The following is a 20,194-nucleotide window of genomic DNA, read 5'->3' as shown; positions in this document are numbered from 1 at the left end:
CGTTGGTCTGATTACGATCTATCCAATTCTATCCAATTCCGTACAGAATCATTTGAACTATGCCCGTTGGTCACGCCTCTTGTGCAGAGAAAATACAGAGCTGACTCCACAAACCAATGCTCACTCTCAAATATATTGAGCTTGGTTTGGTCTGGTGATAAATAGACTAACAGAGGGTCTCATACAGAGGGTGAATCGGGGTCAGTACAAGTGCAGCAGCCATGGGCAGTTTGAGAAAGTGTTTTTGTTAAACATTAAAGCATGTAAACGTGTTCTAGTACAAACACAAACTACAAGTATTATCCTGAAAATGCTATATAATAGCTGCCCTTTAATCTCAATATGTGTGCTCTAGTTTCACTTATATAATAAAACAAATGCATATAAATACACATTTTAATGAGGAAAACACACCTAATATTCTCCTTACCACGTCTCCTGCTCCTCCTGCTGTGGGATCAGTGATCTCTCATCTACCTGTTATGTATGAACTTTGACCCCTCTGCAGTACAGAAGTACAGCCCTGTTTTGTCTTAACTTTTGACCTTTGACCTTCAGTCTGGGGTCTTGACCATCAGCAGCAGCAGCAGAGGAACACCAGTTAGGTGACAAGCTGCTTCAAAGACGCACAGCCTTCCAAGTTGTAGAGCTGTTTCTTTTTATTTCATTAGTCTTTCCCAATGGGACGTCTGGGAACCTAAAGGGATCCTTGTGGGGTCAGAAAGGTCCTTATCCAAATAAGAAATAGTATATTGTTTGATTATGAGAAGGCAGCACAGCCAGACTCTATATCTCAATTACAGTTTTTGTTTTGATTGCTATACGACAGTGGGCACATCTGGAGTAACATGTGCAAAACTCTAACAACAGTCTGCATAACAGCTGTTCAAGTGGACCAAACTCTAATTCCTTTTTCATTGCTTGAACTTATCCCATGACTTTAACCACAACGTGCACAACACTGTGGATTTACAGCCCTTTGTTCAAATGCTAACACACTGCTGTCACAACTGTTTATTCAAAACAGAATAGATTTCAGTCTGGTGCCTATATCAAACACTGCTGATGGCAATTTTAGCTGAAAGTCTGAGCAGGTACTTATTTTAGACTAGTCAGTGAACATGCATGGTGTATAGAGATAGAGAGAGAGAGAGAGAGAGAGAGAGAGAGAGAGAGAGAGAGAGAGAGAGAGAGAGAGAGCTCACAAAGTCTTTTTTGTCTATAAAGCAAAATTGTACACAGCACCTTTTGAGAGAAACAGGTAAAAGGGCAAAGATACCAAAATGTCCAGGTCAGATGTCGGATGTTACATACACAGCTATAAGAAAAAAGACAGAAAGAAAAGAAAATGTGAAAACACTCTATCTTTACAATAGTAAAACTGCACTCTTACTGTTTTTCAGAAAGTAATGGAAACACCACATTCATTAGTATTTAAAGATGATGCATGAAGATAACATGATGTTGGAGAGAAGCAGCATTAGTCACACTATTCTTTGTTACTGTTTTGTACATTTAGTTTTTTTTTCAGTAATTCCATAAATTACAAGAGACAAAATACTATATTGAAGCAAACTGCTGATTTTTGTTCCTTTTTGTTTATCTTACGTGAAAATGTGTATATTATAAATCTATTTGTTTTCTTTAAATAAACTATTGAGTAGTGTAAAGTCACTCACCCTATGAAGATGAAAAGTTAGTGTTTTCACTCTGTGTGTTCTGAGTGACAGTGTGTGTTATCTCAATAAGGATTGTGTTTGGCTGCACTGTGCCTGTTTTGAGATGTGTGTTAGGAGTTGTGTTGCTTGGAATTAATTTTGCAGGTGATGTGAACTGTTACGCTCAGGTGACTGTTGGTAGTGCAGACTGTATGAGTTTTGCACATGTGGCTTCAGTTGTCGTTCAGCTTTCGAAAAAAAATATTTCTCTTTTGTTCTCATTATAATGTGACTGCTGCCCTCTAGTGGCTCACATTTGGAAACTATTCCTGAAGGAATCAGGAATAGTGTAGGAATAAAGTTTTTCAATGAAAGTTAAAATGGACATAGCCACAATTTATTATGTCATGGATGGTATTTAAGATCAGGCCTGTGGTCCATGTACTGGCATGTTTATACGTTTTTGAATGGTGACATTTTGTTTAGTTGAGAAGATCTGCAGAGGGAAAAACTGAACAGGATTACAAGGATTCATTTTACTCTGAAAACCTCTGACCGGAAGTACTAGTTTTCTTCACTTCACGAGGTCTGTGATAAAGTCTGGTGATAAAGAAATACGTTCATAGTGGAAAGTCTGCCTACATTGTAAAATTGTATTTTAAGTAAACAATCATACTTAGTGCACATGCATTTGTGTTTCATTTGGTATTAAAATGTTAATACTAAGTTCTGTACATTTTTAATGTTTCTGCACCTCAAAGGATAGAAATAAGGAAAGCACCATATTGAATTACCTACAACTTTGAGGTGTCACAGCTAACGTCACAGAGGCAGCTGTTGGGTTACAGGTACCGTCTATCACTTGGTATGGTCTGCCAGTTTCAGAGGAGACAGTTGACACATACTTCCAGTATGAGAGAGTTAACAGACTTTGACAGAGACCAGATAGTTGGTGCCCAAGTTGCACGTCTGTTGGTCAGACAAACTGCTCAGTTATGTAATGTATCAAGTCAAACTGTCTTCAAAGTCATGAGTGACTATAACAAACATGGACACACTTCATCAGCAGAGAAGAACAGTGGAGACAAGGCACAGACCAAAAGGATAAGAGACTAATGGAGAAGTTGCCAGTGGGAAACCAGTATCCCAGTCTGATGAAGAGAATCCAAGACAAGTTCTGATGTGCTATAATTCCGACTTTCCCTTATATTTACACAGGTTCATATTTGCATAAAGCCACAACCTTCATTTAATCATTTAAGTTAATTTTGCTTATTTTCGTTTAGTTTTTTTAGGTTTCCTTTTTTATTTTATTTTTTACAGGGAATATGTGTCTATTCTGTCAGTCCATTTCCAGGCTTCCCCCAAGCTTTCTTGATTATGTTTTCTGAGCTGCAGTCACTTAAGATAAATTTAAACAAGTGACACTCTGTGTTTTGGGTGCAGCTGTCAAATGTTTTTGTCTAACTTAAACATAATGGACAACAACTAAACTGGTAGATTTACATTTTTACAGCTCAATTTTCTTTTTATGCAAAACATGCTGACAAAAATAGTAATGTATATTCCTGACCCTTTTATTCTGAAAACCTACAAACGGAAGTACTAGTTCACCCAGTTGAAACTACAAACTGCATAGTGTTAAAGTAGCGGTGGACAGTCAGCCTACGTACATACTTTTAGTTGTAAGTACAACTTCATAGTCAATGTACACACGTGTTTCTTTTGGCATTAATGTTAACACTATATTCTGTTAACGTTTTGTGATGAAGAAAGCTATTCTGGTAACGTTAGCTTGCTACCTGGCTAGCCTAAATTACAGCATCTAAATTATCATCGAGTTGATTTAAAACCTTTGACTGTCAACAAAAAGCGAACAAATGTTTATGAGCTTCTCTAAATGTATTTTAGCTACTGCTGGGTATTTGTACTGTAGCCTACTGTAAAATGTTTCGTTTGTTTTGTCTAGAGCCTTTTAAGTGAATGTCTCAGGTAATGTTAGCTTGAACGTTAGTTGTGGGTGTCTTGATAAATTACTGGATTCAGTTGAGCACAGAACACCTACCTTAGTATGCAATTGAGTGTTGGTGTGTCAAACAAATATGTTTTTAAATGTTAACTTTTGGTATTTCTTATTATCCATTTATAGACACAATGGTGAATGTTTTCCTACCCTGGATATCTCTGCTCCAGTGTACAAAATAAAGGAATCACCTTATGACTGAGGACATTGGAGCGCCTAAGTAGAAATTACATGGCCTGCTGCCTTCCTGTAAATTATGATTGCTTGCCAGCTCCAAAAGAGACAGTTAATACTTAAATAGCAGTGTGTAAAGCAATATGAGTGACTTAACAGAGTTTGAACGATGCCAAATAGTCGCTGCGCGGCTGTCAGGGGCGTCTGTCACAAAAACTGCACAGCTTTTTAACGTGGCAAGGGGAACAGTCTCCAGAGTCATGACTGTGTACATCAAACATGGACGAACAGCATCAGCGAAGAAGAACAGTGGGCGCAAGTCAAAGCTCACCGAAAAGGACAGGCAGAGACTTCTCAGGATAGTCGATGAACACCCTGAGTACACAGCCTCAAAAATAACCACAGAGTTGAATGGACACCTCTCTCACACCGTCTCAGTCAAAACTATACGGCGTGAGCTTCACAAAGCTGGCATTTTTAGAGGAGCAGCCAGTCGGAAACCAGAAACTGAGACTGACACACAAAAGCCAGATGGAAAGCACACCAAACCTAAACCTGGAAAAGAGGGTGACACACAAAAACATAGCGACGAGAGCACAAGACCTGAAATGCAAACAAATGACAAAGAGTGTTGCACACAAAAGCCTGTGGGAGACAAAACATTACCTGAACCCCGGGTTAGTGTCGAAGAGTACAACACAGAAAAATCTGAAGAGAGAATACAACCTGAATACCAAGTCAGTTAAGAGGAGTACATCACACAAAAGCCTGGTGCACCTGAGAGCACCGAACCTAAACCTCACACCAGTGAAAAGGAATAACCAGTTGTATTTTCAGCCTTTCTTATATATCCAGATTGGTCATATTAATAATGGAAACCACCAGAATGCATTCCATTAATGTTGCCCACTGTTCAACGTGACCATGGATTTCTGTTTCAAGATTTTATTTATTTTGCCTGAATTTAAGAGTGCAAAATTCCAGCATATGCCAAGCATTGTTTTTTTGTGTGGTTTGTGAGGAAACATAACTTAATAACGATAGACTAAAAAGTGAAAAATGTCCAAACTGTAAATGATACTGTTTGTTCCTGATTTGTTGACAAATGTCATGCTGAAATAATTGTCTGTGTTGTACTGTAAAGCATGGCCTTTTTGAGGTTATTTTTATATATATATAATGGATAAGGTGCGAAACCAAGCAGCAACCATAATCCCATAAGAGTCTTAAAAAATAAAGTTCCTCTACTGCCATTATAAAAAAAACACTTATTGAAATACAAAGTCTTTTTTTCATTCCTGAGATGTCAGGTTCTTAGTTGGATATCTCCTTAATGTGTCTTCTAATGATTGTGAATTGAATATGTGTTTTGTGGCTACAGCTTCTCAGGTTATCGTGCTCACCTGGTTGTTGGTTTACTACGAAGGTATAGCGTGACAATGGATGACCCCAACGTAAGATATCTGTATTATCAACTTCCATGCTACCTTTGCTTTTGTAAACCAAATTTCATGTTTTGTAGCACCTTCATTCAGGAATGGTAGTGTGGGACGGAAAGTATTAGAAAGCATTTATGAGGACAAAGAATTACAGGGGGGCAGCATTTAGTGTCTATGGTTTTTGCTTCTGGAATAGCCAAGAGTTGAGGGAGTTACAATCTGTAAATACCTTTAAAAGGAACCCGAAAACTTACCTTTTCAGTTTAGCATTCTCTTAACTGTCCATTTTTTATTTAATTTCCTTGTGTTGTATATTTGTTGTATCGTTAAGCACTTTGTATTGCAATTTTTTTACAAAAAGGCGCTATATAAATGAATAGATTGTACTGCAATTTTAAAACATTACACCGAAAAAACAAAAGTTGTCATGTATGTTTTGTTAAGTACAATACACGCTGCTCTGTTGTTTTTCAATGATGTTTCTAATATTGGATCCACCCCATTTATATCAATAAGGTTAGACAATATATTAGAAACACTTCCCATTACAACAAATTACAATTCAACAGTAGTGGAATAAAAATATAGATCCTAAAAAAAAGTAAAAGTACTAATACCTCACTGAATATACTCCAATACAAGTAGCAGTCCTGCATTAAAAACTTTTCTTAAGTATTCAAGTATGTGAAGTGAAATTACTTCATTCTGCAGTACAATACCTCATAGATAGGCATGATCGGACCTTTCCATAAGATCATCTCTCAATGCAAATCAAACCAGCTATTAAGCTAACTGAAATATATCCACACCTATCTCTATGAAAGGTGGCGGGTAAGTGATGATGTAGGGCTATTTTAATTTTAAAGGCCAAGGGAACTCTATCAGGATGCATATCCTGGATCCATGAAATAACTGGCCTTGAAAAATAAACTGGAAACTGTCCGACTTTACCGCAGCTTTTTGTCCCCGCCCCCGGCTGCTGCCGCCTGCTCTCGTCCACCTTACAGGCGAGGCGCAGTTCAGCTAAAACGAGGGGGAGAAAAAAAGCATAACACTTGACTTAAACTAACACTTAAAAACGTCATATGATATAACAGCTTGTTTGTTTGTACATGTAGAAATGGAAACAATGTATTACATAATATTAGCAGCCAGCTCCAAAAAGTTTAGATTCTTTTTCAAAAACTTCGACTTATGTAAATAAAATTAGCATCTTGTATGCTACTTGTCGCAAAGTGACGCATGCGCAACACACAGCTTCACTCGACTTACATTGGGGAGGGACACGGACCCGGAAGTGCGCAAATTGTAAACACAGCTGTGAAGCTTTGGCTGTTGTTAACGTTACTTTCACAAAGATGGTGTACGTGTCCAACGGTGAGTGGTTTGTCCTGTGTTTTCAACCGTGTTCTCAACTTCAGAGGGAATGTATATCTTTCTTGTTGATACAAACATGTTCCGTTAAACACACCACTTTCTATTGATAATATAATAAATGTGTAGTTGTAGCAGAGCGTAGGCTACATTTAGCTAACTAACTAACAGCTAGCTTGATAGCAAGATTAGCTATCCCCCGCGAAGCAGAAATACATGCAGAATTAAACCAGTGAGTCTTCTACGAGGAGGTTTCTGCGAGTGTTTCCTCTATTGCTCAGCACATTATATCCGTTTTAATAGCCGTTACGTTAGTTTATTGTGTGCTATGTTGATCAACAGGCGTAGTAACAAACCTGGGACATGCTGTGTTGTCTCGTTCTGATTTGCTGTTAGTATCTGTTTACTCTGAGGAGGAATGTGTACATACATACATTGGTTTTCAATGTGAAAACCTCACAGGCTATTCTGTCTTCCATCTCCCGGTCTCTCTCAGGTCAGGTCCTGGACAGCAGGTCCCAGTCACCATGGCGACTGTCCTTACTGGTTGATCTCTTCTGGGGAGCAGTGGAATTCATCGGCCTGTTGTAAGTGCTATATTGTTCCCGTGTTGTTGCTAGTAAAGTAGAAAGATAATTACAATACTAGAGTCTTGTGCCACGCTGGTGTTTCTGTGGCTGTACTACACAGCAGTGCTTTGAGATAAATGTTAATGGCAGCAACCTCGCAATGACATAGCTAACATGTTGATGTTTAGCAGGAATAATGTTTGTAATGTTCACCAGGGCATTCGCATGATAACATTTGCTAATGTGGTTGATACCGAGGCGGATCAGAATGTCATGTTTTTCAGGTATTTTGTCATAAACCAAAGACTTAAGGACAATGTTTTTGTACCACCACATGAATTTCTTTTTTCTGTCTTTATCCTCTACCAGTTTTAAGTCAATTGTTCACCCTGACATGACAAAGGATGGAAACTGTGGTTCGTCACGCTTTTCTGATGGCAGAGGGTAGGTCCCTGGGGAGCACTGTACTGTCATATACACTGTGGCACATGTCCCTCTATCCTAAGTATTGAAGGTACCCTGATCTGATGATGGTAGTGTAGTCTGTGTGGTAGCATGTACTCGTCATATGCAGGAACTAGTTCAGAATTTTATTTAGTACACATTGTTGTATATTGTGTAACCATGTTTGTTCTGTCATGGGTCCACTTTTTTTTTAATGGTTCCTAATCCAAGGACTTTAGAGCTGCAGAGTTTAAATATAGTTTAATGCTATTGCCCACTACATTAGTTGTAAATGAATTGCAGCATAGTGAGTTAAGTGTATTTCAGGGAGTGTTTTTCATTTGTTGCCAATCCGTTGTACTCCAGTTAAATATCTGCTATAGTAGAAAATGATGAAAACAATAATAGAATTTTATTACACAGTTCCCTCCTCTGTTGCTTGCCTTTTCAGTCCTCCAGGTCCCCCTGGTGGCAGAAGACGGATGGGAAGAGTAAACCACAGTGCAGGTCCCAACGCTCCACCAATGGGTGGAGGAGGATGAGGAAGGTACGTTTTTTTTCTTTTTCTTAATTGATAAACCCCTTGATATCTTGTACCTTCTGTTCCTGAAGCCTGTATGACAAAGTGAGATTAGGGATATAATATAACAAGTGGCCTTAAAAGTATAAATCAGGAATGTAAACATTTCAAAGTGTTTTTTTTTTTTATTGATTCAACTGATATTTGGACATGATGCGAAGACATTTCTCCTCCATTGTATTACCGTAACTATTGTACTACCCTCACTCTGTAGGTAAATGCCTACACTGAATGTGTAGGCGTGGGGCCTGGCACGGCGTTCATTTGCTAAGAACCTGAAGAACGATGGTGATGTCACAGTGCTGAAGCCCCTCTTCATCAGCTGCCACTGCCACAAGCAGTTTTTTGATGCCTTTCTGGGAATTCCTACACGTAGGGGCCAGAATGGCTGATACAGCAGCTATCCACATCTTATTCTTCCTTTTTCCTCTTCAGCCCCAACCCTTTCCTTTCACACCAGTCTCTTAGAGCTGTGTGTTACTGACGTCTTGATTTTGATCAGGAATAATAAGTTTGTTGTTTTGCATTTGTCATTGCATTTTATCTGATCATTAAATGTGCAATGTTTAAACATGTTGCTACTACATTTGTCCTGTTCCATTACTATCACACTCGGTAATTACACAACTTGTGAAAATGAGAAGGCATACTTGTAACTCTGTACTTCAATATTAATGATGTGAATATATAAAATATTCAATCCAAGAAGTGGGTGATTTTGTGTCTGAACTATAATAAGCCAGAGCTTGTAGATTCATTTGTCTCTTTAACTCAGCTGCAACAGTTGCATAATGCCTATACGTTTTAGGTTAGCATTAAGTTACCGTTTGTGAAGATTTGGGTCTTACTAGAGGCAACCTTGTGTTTAAATTTAATACCTTCATAATTCCAATAATGGATTGTTTGTCCATTATCAAATGCAACTCTTGTGTATCCGAGGATGACAGGTTTATTTACACATCCAAACTTTCATGAACATGGGAGACTTGTATTATTTACAGAATAATTATTAAAGACCTCATCTGGGTGTCTGGTGGATTAAAAAAATTACAGCAAACATTAAGATTGCTTGATGAAAATTGAAACATGTGGTTTTGTCAACATACTTTCCCCACATGCACAGAGATGATGTCTTGATTTTAATTTTTGCCTCTTCTAAAACACTTGTGGTTTTCATTCCACAACCTGAATATATCTGCAGTGTGATTTTTTTTTTATTTAAGATTATTTTCATTTTCAGTCTTTCTGCCTTTTTACATGCTCACACTATGCCTCCTGTGTAGAAACGGTCTTAGATTTAAGTCCAATCTGTTTGGTTTCACCAGACAAAGGCAGCTCTCTCACGGAGCATTCGGACACCAAAGCGCTGCCACTCCCTCTGGTGGATCCACATCTCCTGAGTGGTGTCCAGACACGCCAGCACAGCTCCTCCCTTCCACGATATCAGCTGAGGGTCCATGTCCTAGGACACAAGCACATCAATACACATGTACATTAAAGGAGTTGTGTATAGCATTGTGCTTCCTGTCTCTCCAGAATGTATACACAGTATGTTGTGTGTAGCACTCATCTCACAAACTTCCCAACCTTTGACATACATGGAAACATAAGAAAATGAAGCCCACTGAACATCATGCTACTTTGCATGCATTACATATCCCTATCATATGATTACGTACAACATATCCCAGGTTACCTTTGGCCGTGTGATAACTTCCACATTGTCAACCAGTCTTCTGAATGAGGGCGGCATCTTGTTGATGATGCGGTGAAGCAGAAACTCCTGAGCACCACGAAACATGAGCCCTCCTCCCACTACCAGGATGGAGCTGTACATCTTGCGTTTGGTTTCATCTGATCCTATAAAAAAAAGAAAAAATTGCTAGATGATGAAGACACAAAATACTGAGCACTGTAAAACATCTTTCCTCTGATCCCTTTACTTCACTCTGTCCTCTCTTACCACAGCAGTCGATGCTATGCAGGATGGCCTTATCCAGGCCCAGTGCTTTGCTCTCAAACTGGCTCATGATAGCAGTCTTCCTGGAGAGGTGAGCAGACAGGGGCTCTTCCACCTCTCCTGCCCCCATCAGACACTCCCCCTGGGCAGGCCCAAATTCCATCTCCACCTTCATCGCTGCTCCACCACCGCCACTCCCACAGCCCCTGGTGAGATCAGAGAGCTCCCCAATCCCTCCCTGACCACTCATCTCACCATCCAAACCACCACCTGGTCTGGAAATACCCTTACGGTCTGCAGCAGATTTGGAAGACTAGTGAAGAAAATGGGAGAATTAAAAAAAAAAAAGGACAAGAATCACAGCGGGCCATATTTTAACAATCTAAGGACACAGCGTGAAGCACATGGTTCAAAAGGGTTGTACTCAGTGTCATGCAATAAACCAATCAGAGTGTTGTCTCCTATTCCCTTCAAAAGCCAGGCGCATTTGTACCATGGAGCATTGCTATAATAATTCCAGATTTGCATTTGTCATATTTTTATTTGTAATCTTTTGCATACATGTCTGCTGCTGCGCTTTCCTGTGTGTGTGTGCGTCTGTAACAAGCACAGTGTATGAGCACTGTGCATAAGCCTATGCACATTTTACTAATGTGCTGTTAAAATAAAAATGAAATGCTGCGCAATTGACTTTAGATCAGGTTTTTAGTTGGTCAATGGTGACATCACTTCCTGCTGCCTCAAGATAGCGATTTGTCAAGAATTCCCCTGAACACACTTCCCTGTAAGACCAGCACGCCCATGGGTGCAAAGATGGGAGCAAAGATGGGTGCAAGTGCATTGACTATTTAAATGACGTGGGCGCTGGACAGTCTTAAAATATTAAAGACACTTGCGTCTGGCCTTGCGTTGCGCTTCGCCAGGTGCAAAATAGGGCCCAGAGCCTATATCTGATATAATATCTATTATTGTTATATAACTGTTGAGTGGGTGTTACCTGGTCCTGTTTGCTCTGTGTAGCCAGCAGGTAGTGTTCATCATGAGGATCCTCTGAGTCGCCTTGGGAACGGTACTGAAGTGATGTCATCTTCTGACCTACGATGCCAAATGTGGTTGGGTAGAAAAGACCCATAGGTGCCTGGGGAGGGGGGCAGGGCATAAATAGAGCAATAAATGAAAAGTGATTCCACTACACGAGCTGGAGACAGTACACTGTCATTATAATTGGAACAAAGTACCTGTAATTTCTCATCCCCGAGTCGAACCTGGTAGAGAAGAGCTGGGGCGTCTGGGAAACGTGTCCGGAATTCATGATCTTGTAGTCCTGATATGTCCTATTTGGAATAAGAGGAGGAAAGACACTTTTTTTTCATCTGAATAACTGCAGATTTCTCTGTCCCTTCTTTAGAACGACTATTGCAACCTAAACGGTCACAAAGTTGCAAAGGCTTGACTAAAACTAATCAACGTACAAGCTACAGTTCCCCAATACTCCCTGTAAACACAAACCCCACCCCCTGACCAACACATACTTGGTTTAGATGGCAAAAGGTCTCTTTCAGATGCTGCAGGAGCTGACAGTCCAGTCTGCTGGACAGCTGACAGTCTCTGTAGGGAAAGCCCGCCCTCTGAAGGAGCCAGAAGAAAGTACGGGTCACATCTGAGCCACCGTATGCCAAACACAGCCTGCAAAGTCCAACAGACAAAACATTGAATGTAACACCTCGAAACCTCCAAAACATCACAGTGGGTATTTGTTTTCCTATTTGACCCAACACACTAACTGTTCCAATGGATTAGAGGGATATTTCAGAAACAAGATTCTCACCTTGACCCTCCAGCGGCTTCACATAATACATTCAGTTTTGTTATGTCACTGTTCTGGGTCTCATGTGTAAAAGGGGATTGATGATTATAGCTGCAATTATAACCTCAATAAATAAAAATATTCCATAGACATAAAATAAACATAAAAGTGGTTCTCAGTCCCACCTGGAGTTTCGGTGGGACACTCCATCCTCTACACAGCAAAGACTGGTCTTCTGGTCTCCTACATCTACGACACAAGCACTGCTCAGCCCGCTGCCAAATGTAGCACACACCGACTCATGGTGCACAATGATCGCTACAGACACACACACAGGACAGAGGGTAACGTGAAGCCAAGAGAGACAAATTAGATGGTTCCTGAGCCTACCCTGAATAGGCTATGGCAGAATATAACAGTGACATATAATAAGTATGTTTTTGTTGTGTGCTTAGCCATGTACATGTATAAATGTGTGTAATACCTGAGAAGCCCATATTAAGCAGCAGCATGTTGACAACTTCTTTGATGTGCTGCCTGTTGTAGATGTCAGGGACCAATAGGATGCATCTGTAATACTGGCAACCAGTCACAAAAGCAACCCATTAATGTGAAAATAATGTCCACTACCAGCTTACTTTGATCTTGTTTATTATTTTCTATATGCTGCAGAGTACTTTCAACTTTGCCCACAAAAGAGTGACATATGAACCGTAATACCTTTAAGTCTTTGAGGGGGATCTCCAGTTGCTTTTGAATAACATGACTCCAGATGGTCTCGAGGTCAGCCAGGACAGCGGTCAGTGAGCCCCCAGGACTGGTGTGCACATTAAGCTGACCTCTAACTATAGGCCAGTGGATGTTGTAACAGTCAGATGGATTTACATAAATAGCCTACATTATGGCAAAATGGAAGGAGGGTGGGGTGGGGGGGGGGGGCAAAAGAAATAAAGAAAGAGATATATAGTTAAAGCAGACAAAGAGTTTAAGTAATACCGTTTTATTTTATAGGACTTATCAGACACTTGCACTGACCTCCTCTCCCACCAGATGAGGAGGCTGGTGAGCTGTGTTGGTCCACTTCACCCTCGAGCTGCTGTCTAGTACTGCCGGCCGGATCTGACAGTTATACGCTCTGGCCTACACACAACACACACAAATTTTATGAATTTCTTAAATCAACCTTTTTTTTCTTTTTACTATCTTTTATACAGGCGATGCAGCCCGAAGTGCTTAACTTTTCTTTCAAAAACGGAAAATGTTACTTATACCAAACAAGCAACTAACTCATTGTATCACGTAATACACATATATGCAACAATTCTCTTCTCTCTCTCTATTTAATAATACACACCTGTTCAGCGGACACAGGTGTCCTCCGCACTCCATTCGACATCTTCTTGGACCAGATGGCCTGGTCAACCATTTTAAGCCCATTCTGCCTCTGCTCATTACTCTCTACTTTCTGTTGAAGCAATGAGGGTGAATGAAAAATGAGACAAATTGGAAATTTGAGTACAGTGGAATAAGACAAAGAATAAAACCCTGTATTGTGAGTGTATGTGGTCATGTGTGACTGACATTTAGACCATCTCTCAACAGCCAGGGATCTTCATATGAGGGCTGTCCAGTCTGCTTGTGTCTGCGGGCTATCACATGTGGGAGTGTTACTGGAAGAGTGTCTGTTGCTCGGCCAATGCGGAGTGTCCTTGAACCAGGGTTGATGACAATTATAAAATTGCTTTGAATTTGCTGCAAAAAAAAAGGAAGACAGGCAGAGTGATGATTAGCCTAAACATAACCATGTCATGCACAACAAATTAAAAAGCCACTAAAGTATGTGGACACCTGGCCATTACACCCACATGTGAACAGCTCAAACTAAACCCGTCCAATTGTATTCTGCTATAACAGCCTCCACTCTCTAATTTTCATTTTGTGTTCTTGCAAATTCGTTTAACAATTAAGCATTTGACAATGTGTTTCTAATATTTCCATATAACTGTAGCTCTCATTCTAATGTGTTCCCCCCCTCCTAATAACAGATGATCTCAAGTTACCTAACGCAACATCCCTCTGTCCAGAACAGGGGCTGTCTGTGCTCGTGGGAGCTTAATAAGATGAGTAATAGATTGAGACGAGTATTTTGGGAAAATAAGCAATAAAACAAAAACGTTTGACTTCCAATTTCTCACCTCCTGAAGAGGGTCTGGGATGGTTGGAGGAGCGATGGGTCTTTTTACCCCACGTTGCTGCTCTTTCTCTTTCTCTTTATCTCGTTCCTTTTCTTTCTCCTTCCCGCTGTCCTGCTCTTTCTCGGCCTGAGTCATGGTTACTGATACATTTAGCTAGTCGACTAAATTAGTCAGAAATAATGAGTCGCGACCGTCTTGTGCTTCAAAATGCAACAACAAGCGAGAACCTTCCTCTAAATGGAAAGTTGTGGCAGCAACTACTTCCGTGTTTGATCACGTGGTACAAAATAACGATTTCTATTTGTCAAAAGAGGGTTTTTTTCTTGGCTATTCATTGGCTCTGGCTCTGTCGCTTGTCTGACTTAGTCTTATGGTCAAACATTAAATTGCTTTGCTAAGTTTAATGCAGAATTACTGTAGATCAAGTGTTTTTTATTTTATATTTTTTATTACGAACTTTACTCAGATACTCAACAATAAAACATGACTAACTTTTGCTAAACACCAGCCACTGTGAAGCAAGAAGCAAAAGCACAGAATAGTCAGTTAAAAGTTAGCAAAACGACTTGGTATAGGCAGTTACTGCTAACTGTAGCAACATATGCTGATCATGTCAGACCAATTAAAGGTGAAATACCCAGTATGTTTTGGTGTCCCATCCCAAGATTTTTGGTGGCCCCACTTTTAACTGACCCCCTGGTCTGTTGGGCCCCTTAGTCTATCCTCAGTAAGATAATTTAGTCCATTCCTGGACTCATGTGAATGACCTGTCTGTGTGTGTATATATACTGCACTGTAACTGTATAGTGCTGCATATGCTGCTGCAGCTTATAGCAAAGGCAGAGAGCCAAGTAACATCAGCAGGCTTTGCCAGTTGACTAAAATATTTATATTCTAATAATTACTTTTATTCTTAATTTAATTCAATAAGTTGTCTTAAAAGATTTTCTTAATAAAATGTGTCCTTCCATTTAAAGAAAAATTCAACAATAAACACAATCCAATGAACATTATTCATCAATTTTTATACCCATTGATCCCATTCAGAAGCACACAATGCAGGGGTAGCAACCACCTCTTTCTCTTTAATAGATATAAGAATTGCAGATTAAATAAACATAACAAATACTAAAAGTTCATTATTTCGTAAAACTATTACACAAACAGAGAAGTGGTCTTTGTTGGCCATTTCTTTTTTTGTACTACTGTTCAGTTTACAGAGCATGATGATGATGACGACAGATAAAACACTGACAGAGACTCTTTGAGGTGGATAACAAAAAAGAATGGGAAACTTTGAGGTTATTACAAAATAGATAAATAGGGTTTGCAGTGCTTCAAACCAAAGATGAAATACTGACAGAGACACATATCCACTCTGCAGTGTCCACACCAGTGTTTAAGTAACCAATATCAGCATGTGTCTATGCCATAACAACAAACAAAAACAACATAACAAAACAAAATAAGTGAATAAATGCAGAAAAGCAAAATGAAAGACTCGGCTATTCACTAATCAACTATTCCTACTCATCGTCTTTTTCCCGCCAATATAAACATTTTCAGTAAAGATGTTCAAACAATAGCGACCACGGATCTCAATGGTTCCACCTCTCTTAAAATGCTTGGCTGATGTCCACGTAGTTTTTCTACAGCTTCCCTCAACTTCACTGTACACTTTTCACTGTAGGCATTCCCTGGTCTGAATATCAGATCGGATACCTTCTTCTTATCCCGACTCTGGGTATGCAGACCCCTGTGCAGCTTGTTTAAGTCTTTCAACAGACAAAAAGACTTGCAGGCCCTCAGTTCCGGTGCACGGTTACTAGGCTTGTTGTCCTGCTGCTCGCCCAGCTGCACCACCCAGAACTTATCCAAGTCGCTGGCGCTCTTCGCATGGCTCGCCACCATGTTGAGAATCAGTGGGTAAAGGTCATGAGCTGCTGCTGGGATGGAGGATTCTGGGAATGTGTGGTATGGAGGAGAGTGGCTGGTCTGTGAAGGGAAGAGAGAAGATCAGAAAGTGTTTTTCCTTGTTAAATCACTCCCGGTCCTGATGGCAATAAATAAATAAATGATAAGTATGACATACAACTTACCAGTGGGCAGACGATGAGCACTCTGTGTGCAGCCTTGACCTGTTCCGCCAGCCAGCGCATTGGCCCCAGCGTGGCGATCATCCCCTGCTGCCACATGTCCACAGCTACTCTGCAGCCGCCGTGCCACTGCAGGAACTCAGCTAGGGCCACCACGGCCTGCTGAAAGGCTGAATTCTCTGCAGGGTACACCACCAGGACGGGGATGGAAGCCATGGTAGATGTGGGCAACTTTTCGAAACCCAATGGGTTGGAAAAGTTGGTTCCCCGCCTTTTGCCTGGAGAGCAAGAAAATGTTCAAAATGACAGGTTAGTTATATTCAGCACCATGGCAACAGTGTCAAACTATTGATATAACTCAGAGGGGATTTCTGAATTTGTCTGTGGTGAGCCGAAGCTTGATACATTTCAGCACTTTTTTTCATCAAATCTTCCAATCTAGCAGGGTAAGCATGATAACACAATGTTTTGCCACAACAGTAGTTACAGCTAAGCTCCTTTGTAATGTGACAGAAATTTTCTCTTGATGTGTTGGGAAGCATTGTGCAAGTTTCATATATTTTGGTCTAGTAGCTAGTAACTGAGGATATATCCAAATCATGTGTGCAAGATTGGTGAAGCGAGCCCATGCATGTGCATTAGGTTGAGCATCTTTTCCATCCAACATCTGCTATTTTGTTGCCAAGGCCTTCTTGCATCAAAATGACTTTAAAAAGGTGTTGTATTTACAGAATATGAAGCAGGAACTTAGGATCATCAAACCGGCCAGTCCTCCAAAAATGGCCCCCACAGTGTAGTTGACGGCTAATTCCTTTAAGCCTGCATAGACCAACACATACACACTACATTGTTTAATTATATTGAGATTGTGCTAACAGTGCTTTATATAATTGTGATTATTAACTAAAGATGTGATCTCTGATGCAGTGAAATATAAAATAAAATACTGTAGGACCCTCCGACTCAGGAACAATGGATGCTAGAGGAAATCTATGTAATGGAAAGATTGACACCGCTTCAGACTGCAAGAAACAGAGATGAAGGACAAATGGCTGAAATGGACATTTCTCAGGACCTTCAACAACGACAAAGACTATTGAAGGAACATTAGATACAGAGGACAAAATTGAGAGAACTAATGAATAAACAAGAAGGAATGCATCTCACAACATGACTGTAGTTTGTTTTTGTTTTCTTGTGTGGCTTTGTTTGTTACAAAAGGTGAAAAAACAATACAAACCTAAGTGAAAAAAAAATACAGTGAAAATGGAATCATCAACAACGTTGTTGTAAAGTACTATACATTATATATATACTGTACACACATCCACCAGCAAATGAGCTTGCTTACCTATGTGACCTGTAGTTAGTGAGTAGGTAGTAGTAGTAGGCTTTGATGTAACACCTGAAAAACATGAAAAGAAGGTTTAAACTTCTTGTAATGCTGCCTGTATGGAAACAACATAGCAGCCATAACTGAGATTACAAAAAACACATTTATGTCTTTATCTCGTACCCGTCACATGTTTTAATGATAAGCCTTGAAAAATTTGAAATTACCTATGGAAATGCTTTTGACTCGTACTGAGTTACATTCCTTACAGTGTTGATAACAAACCACACACAAATAAAATTTTAAATGAGTATCAAAAACTTGAGAATAAAAAAAATGAACTTACTTGCTGGACGAGGTATTTCGATGTTGATATACTTATAAGTGCGACCGCTATTTGGTGGAGGCAAAGGAAGATTGGCAGCTTGGATGAGGTTGGAGCCATAGCTTGCTTTTACTAAATAATAAAACCATTTCTAGATGTGGAAAGATAACAAAAATTGCATTGAATTTAATCTTTTCAACCTCACATAGCGTTTTGTAGGTGTCTCAATTCACTTAAATCATTTCAACTCATGCTGTGCAGACAATCGTTGATTACATCTACAGACATGCAGGAGTCAAGATGCAATCCATGCTACCTGCTCTGAGCTGAGGCCTGCCGTGGCCAAAACTGAGTTGTATTCACAGTGGTACGCTTCCCCGGCAATTATGATCCGAGTGCCTGTCAGAGTTCGAATACTGGCTGCAAAGACAGAGAAAATGTCAGAGATCATGTTTGACAAAAAGACAGTTTGTATAAATAATAAATAACCAATATTGTATGTACCATCTTATTTTTCTTTCATATCTCTAATCACAACCATCTCACAAGCGCGCACACACATACAAACAAACATGTAAACACAAATATGAACATCCTACCATTCAGAGACAAAGTGGACACCAAGACATGCACCTCTGCACCCTCATAACTCACCCACAACCCTACTTATTGTTGTTGTTGTTTAGGCCTAGCCATGTCCATATTTGTTGATTGTCACAGTGAATGTTTTCTGACATGCCACTGTTTACACATCAGTTGTATTGTGTCATAGTATGTCTTGTTTCATCAATAAATATAAATATGTTGCTGTTTCTCTACCATAAGGGGGCCTCTTCCTGTCTCATACCTGCTATAAGCTTTTGATTATTCTTGGTTTCAGTGTTTCATGTATTTTTAGTTATGGAAGATTCATGTTTTAATTTAGATAATTTTCTATATTAAAAGGTCCCATGGCATGAACAATTTACTTTATGGAGGTTTTTTTTTAACATTAATATGCGTTCCCCCAGCCTGGCTATGGTTCTCCAGTGACTAGAAATAAACTCAGATGGGCCCATCTGGAATCTTGCATGGAGCAAGGTAACATCCCCTTTCTTTGCTTTGCCCACCCAGAGAATTTGGCCCACCCATGGGAGAGTGACATCATGGCTTTCAAACGAGCAAAGTGGCAGTTGGTCAAGGCCACAAATTGTGTCTCCCACCATCAATGTTGATTGCCCAGCTGATGTTCATCATATCTTTTCCTCCCACTGTCACTCGCTCCCCTCTCAGGTCCGCCAGTAAACTTGGAGATGTTTCATTGACAGGAGGAGACCCTGGAACATTGGACAACAGTGCATGGTGCTCACACTTTATATTATTCTCTGAGATTTACAGTAATCATGTCAATTCAATGCAACTACATTCCATATTAGCTCTTTTTTAATATTTGTTGGTCTTTATATTTAGAGGTAATGGAATTTCCACATGTGTCTTACTGCCTCGTGTTCCATTTTTTATGCAAAAGACATTGGAGAATAGAATTAAATCAAACGGGGAGAGCCGGGACGATTGAAACGCGGGACGGATGAAACATTCCAGTTTTCCCGGAGTGCAATGATGATAGACAGACTTCTTTAGGTCTGAACGTAGAGCATGTTAACCTCCTTCTATCAGCCAAATATCTTCCGGTTATTTCCTTTTATCACGGAGTTACAGCCGATCAACGAGTTTTGATGGTCAAAAGTAAACTTCATTAGCGGTCACATTTTTTCGATTATCAACGAGGGTTTTTCATTCAAAGGTTTGACTACATGCTTATTCGGTAGACCATTTAGTGTCCTCCACAATCCCAGACTTTCATATTTCATGCTTGTTTCCATGAGAAGCAAAACAGGCTGTAATGGCATATGTCTATGTCGGGACAGTTGAAAAAACTGTTTCAACTGTCCCCGACCTGGCTTTAACTCCATGGATTTTAAGTAAATGCCCAAATATCTGTGTTCATACAATTATTTATGGCGTTGAGTGGGGAGCCGTTTGTAAAGCTGCTCGTGCTGAAAATAACAGCAACATTTTGTCACATTTAGCTTTAAAAGCTTTAAAATTTACAACAATATTTGTCAACTTGGAAATATTTTAAATAGTTAAATCCAAATATTAAATGTTATACCTAAATGTTAAATGTTAAATCTAAATGCTAAATCTAAATCTAAATCTAAATCTAAATCTAAATGT

The 20,194-nt window shown here is 39.8% G+C and overlaps 3 protein-coding genes and 1 long non-coding RNA gene across 4 annotated transcripts in view; 2 read left to right on the top strand and 2 right to left on the bottom strand.

Moving 5' to 3' along the window:
• The first annotated feature begins 3,198 nt into the window (after window positions 1–3,198).
• Window positions 3,199–5,633, top strand: LOC116692938 (uncharacterized). The gene is made up of 3 exons (XR_004332815.1): window positions 3,199–3,343; window positions 3,808–5,395; window positions 5,449–5,633. It is a non-coding gene; the product is annotated as an uncharacterized LOC116692938 (long non-coding RNA).
• A 928-nt stretch (window positions 5,634–6,561) lies between these two features.
• Window positions 6,562–8,838, top strand: selenok (selenoprotein K). Its single transcript, XM_032521570.1, has 5 exons — window positions 6,562–6,671; window positions 7,165–7,255; window positions 7,607–7,681; window positions 8,133–8,228; window positions 8,476–8,838. The coding sequence occupies exons 1-5, from the start codon at window positions 6,653–6,655 to the stop codon at window positions 8,477–8,479; spliced, it is 285 nt and encodes a 94-aa protein (XP_032377461.1). The 5' UTR covers window positions 6,562–6,652; the 3' UTR covers window positions 8,480–8,838.
• A 349-nt stretch (window positions 8,839–9,187) lies between these two features.
• Window positions 9,188–14,485, bottom strand: actr8 (actin related protein 8). Its single transcript, XM_032521564.1, has 13 exons — window positions 14,224–14,485; window positions 13,610–13,780; window positions 13,383–13,493; window positions 13,064–13,168; window positions 12,749–12,922; window positions 12,513–12,606; window positions 12,214–12,346; window positions 11,754–11,907; window positions 11,460–11,555; window positions 11,219–11,359; window positions 10,225–10,534; window positions 9,958–10,121; window positions 9,188–9,723 (listed from the first exon to the last, which is right to left on the bottom strand). The coding sequence occupies exons 1-13, from the start codon at window positions 14,356–14,358 to the stop codon at window positions 9,580–9,582; spliced, it is 1,932 nt and encodes a 643-aa protein (XP_032377455.1). The 5' UTR covers window positions 14,359–14,485; the 3' UTR covers window positions 9,188–9,579.
• Window positions 14,486–15,190: 705 nt separating this feature from the next.
• Window positions 15,191–20,194, bottom strand: part of il17rb (interleukin 17 receptor B) — a 39,892-nt gene continuing 34,888 nt past the window's right edge. Inside the window, exons 3-9 of the mRNA XM_032521569.1 lie at window positions 19,180–19,293; window positions 18,294–18,397; window positions 17,999–18,128; window positions 17,671–17,724; window positions 17,049–17,138; window positions 16,323–16,597; window positions 15,191–16,230 (exon numbers count right to left, since the gene is read on the bottom strand). Of these exons, the coding sequence (XP_032377460.1) occupies window positions 15,799–16,230; window positions 16,323–16,597; window positions 17,049–17,138; window positions 17,671–17,724; window positions 17,999–18,128; window positions 18,294–18,397; window positions 19,180–19,293 (1,199 nt within the window). The 3' untranslated portion in view covers window positions 15,191–15,798. The remainder of the gene's footprint in view (window positions 16,231–16,322; window positions 16,598–17,048; window positions 17,139–17,670; window positions 17,725–17,998; window positions 18,129–18,293; window positions 18,398–19,179; window positions 19,294–20,194) is intronic.

This window comes from Etheostoma spectabile, chromosome 7 (genome assembly GCF_008692095.1).
Source record: "Etheostoma spectabile isolate EspeVRDwgs_2016 chromosome 7, UIUC_Espe_1.0, whole genome shotgun sequence".
Classification (NCBI taxonomy): Eukaryota; Metazoa; Chordata; class Actinopteri; order Perciformes; family Percidae; genus Etheostoma; species Etheostoma spectabile.
The sequence above is the reverse complement of the archived record's forward strand: the minus strand, read 5'-3'. Positions and strand labels throughout refer to the sequence as shown.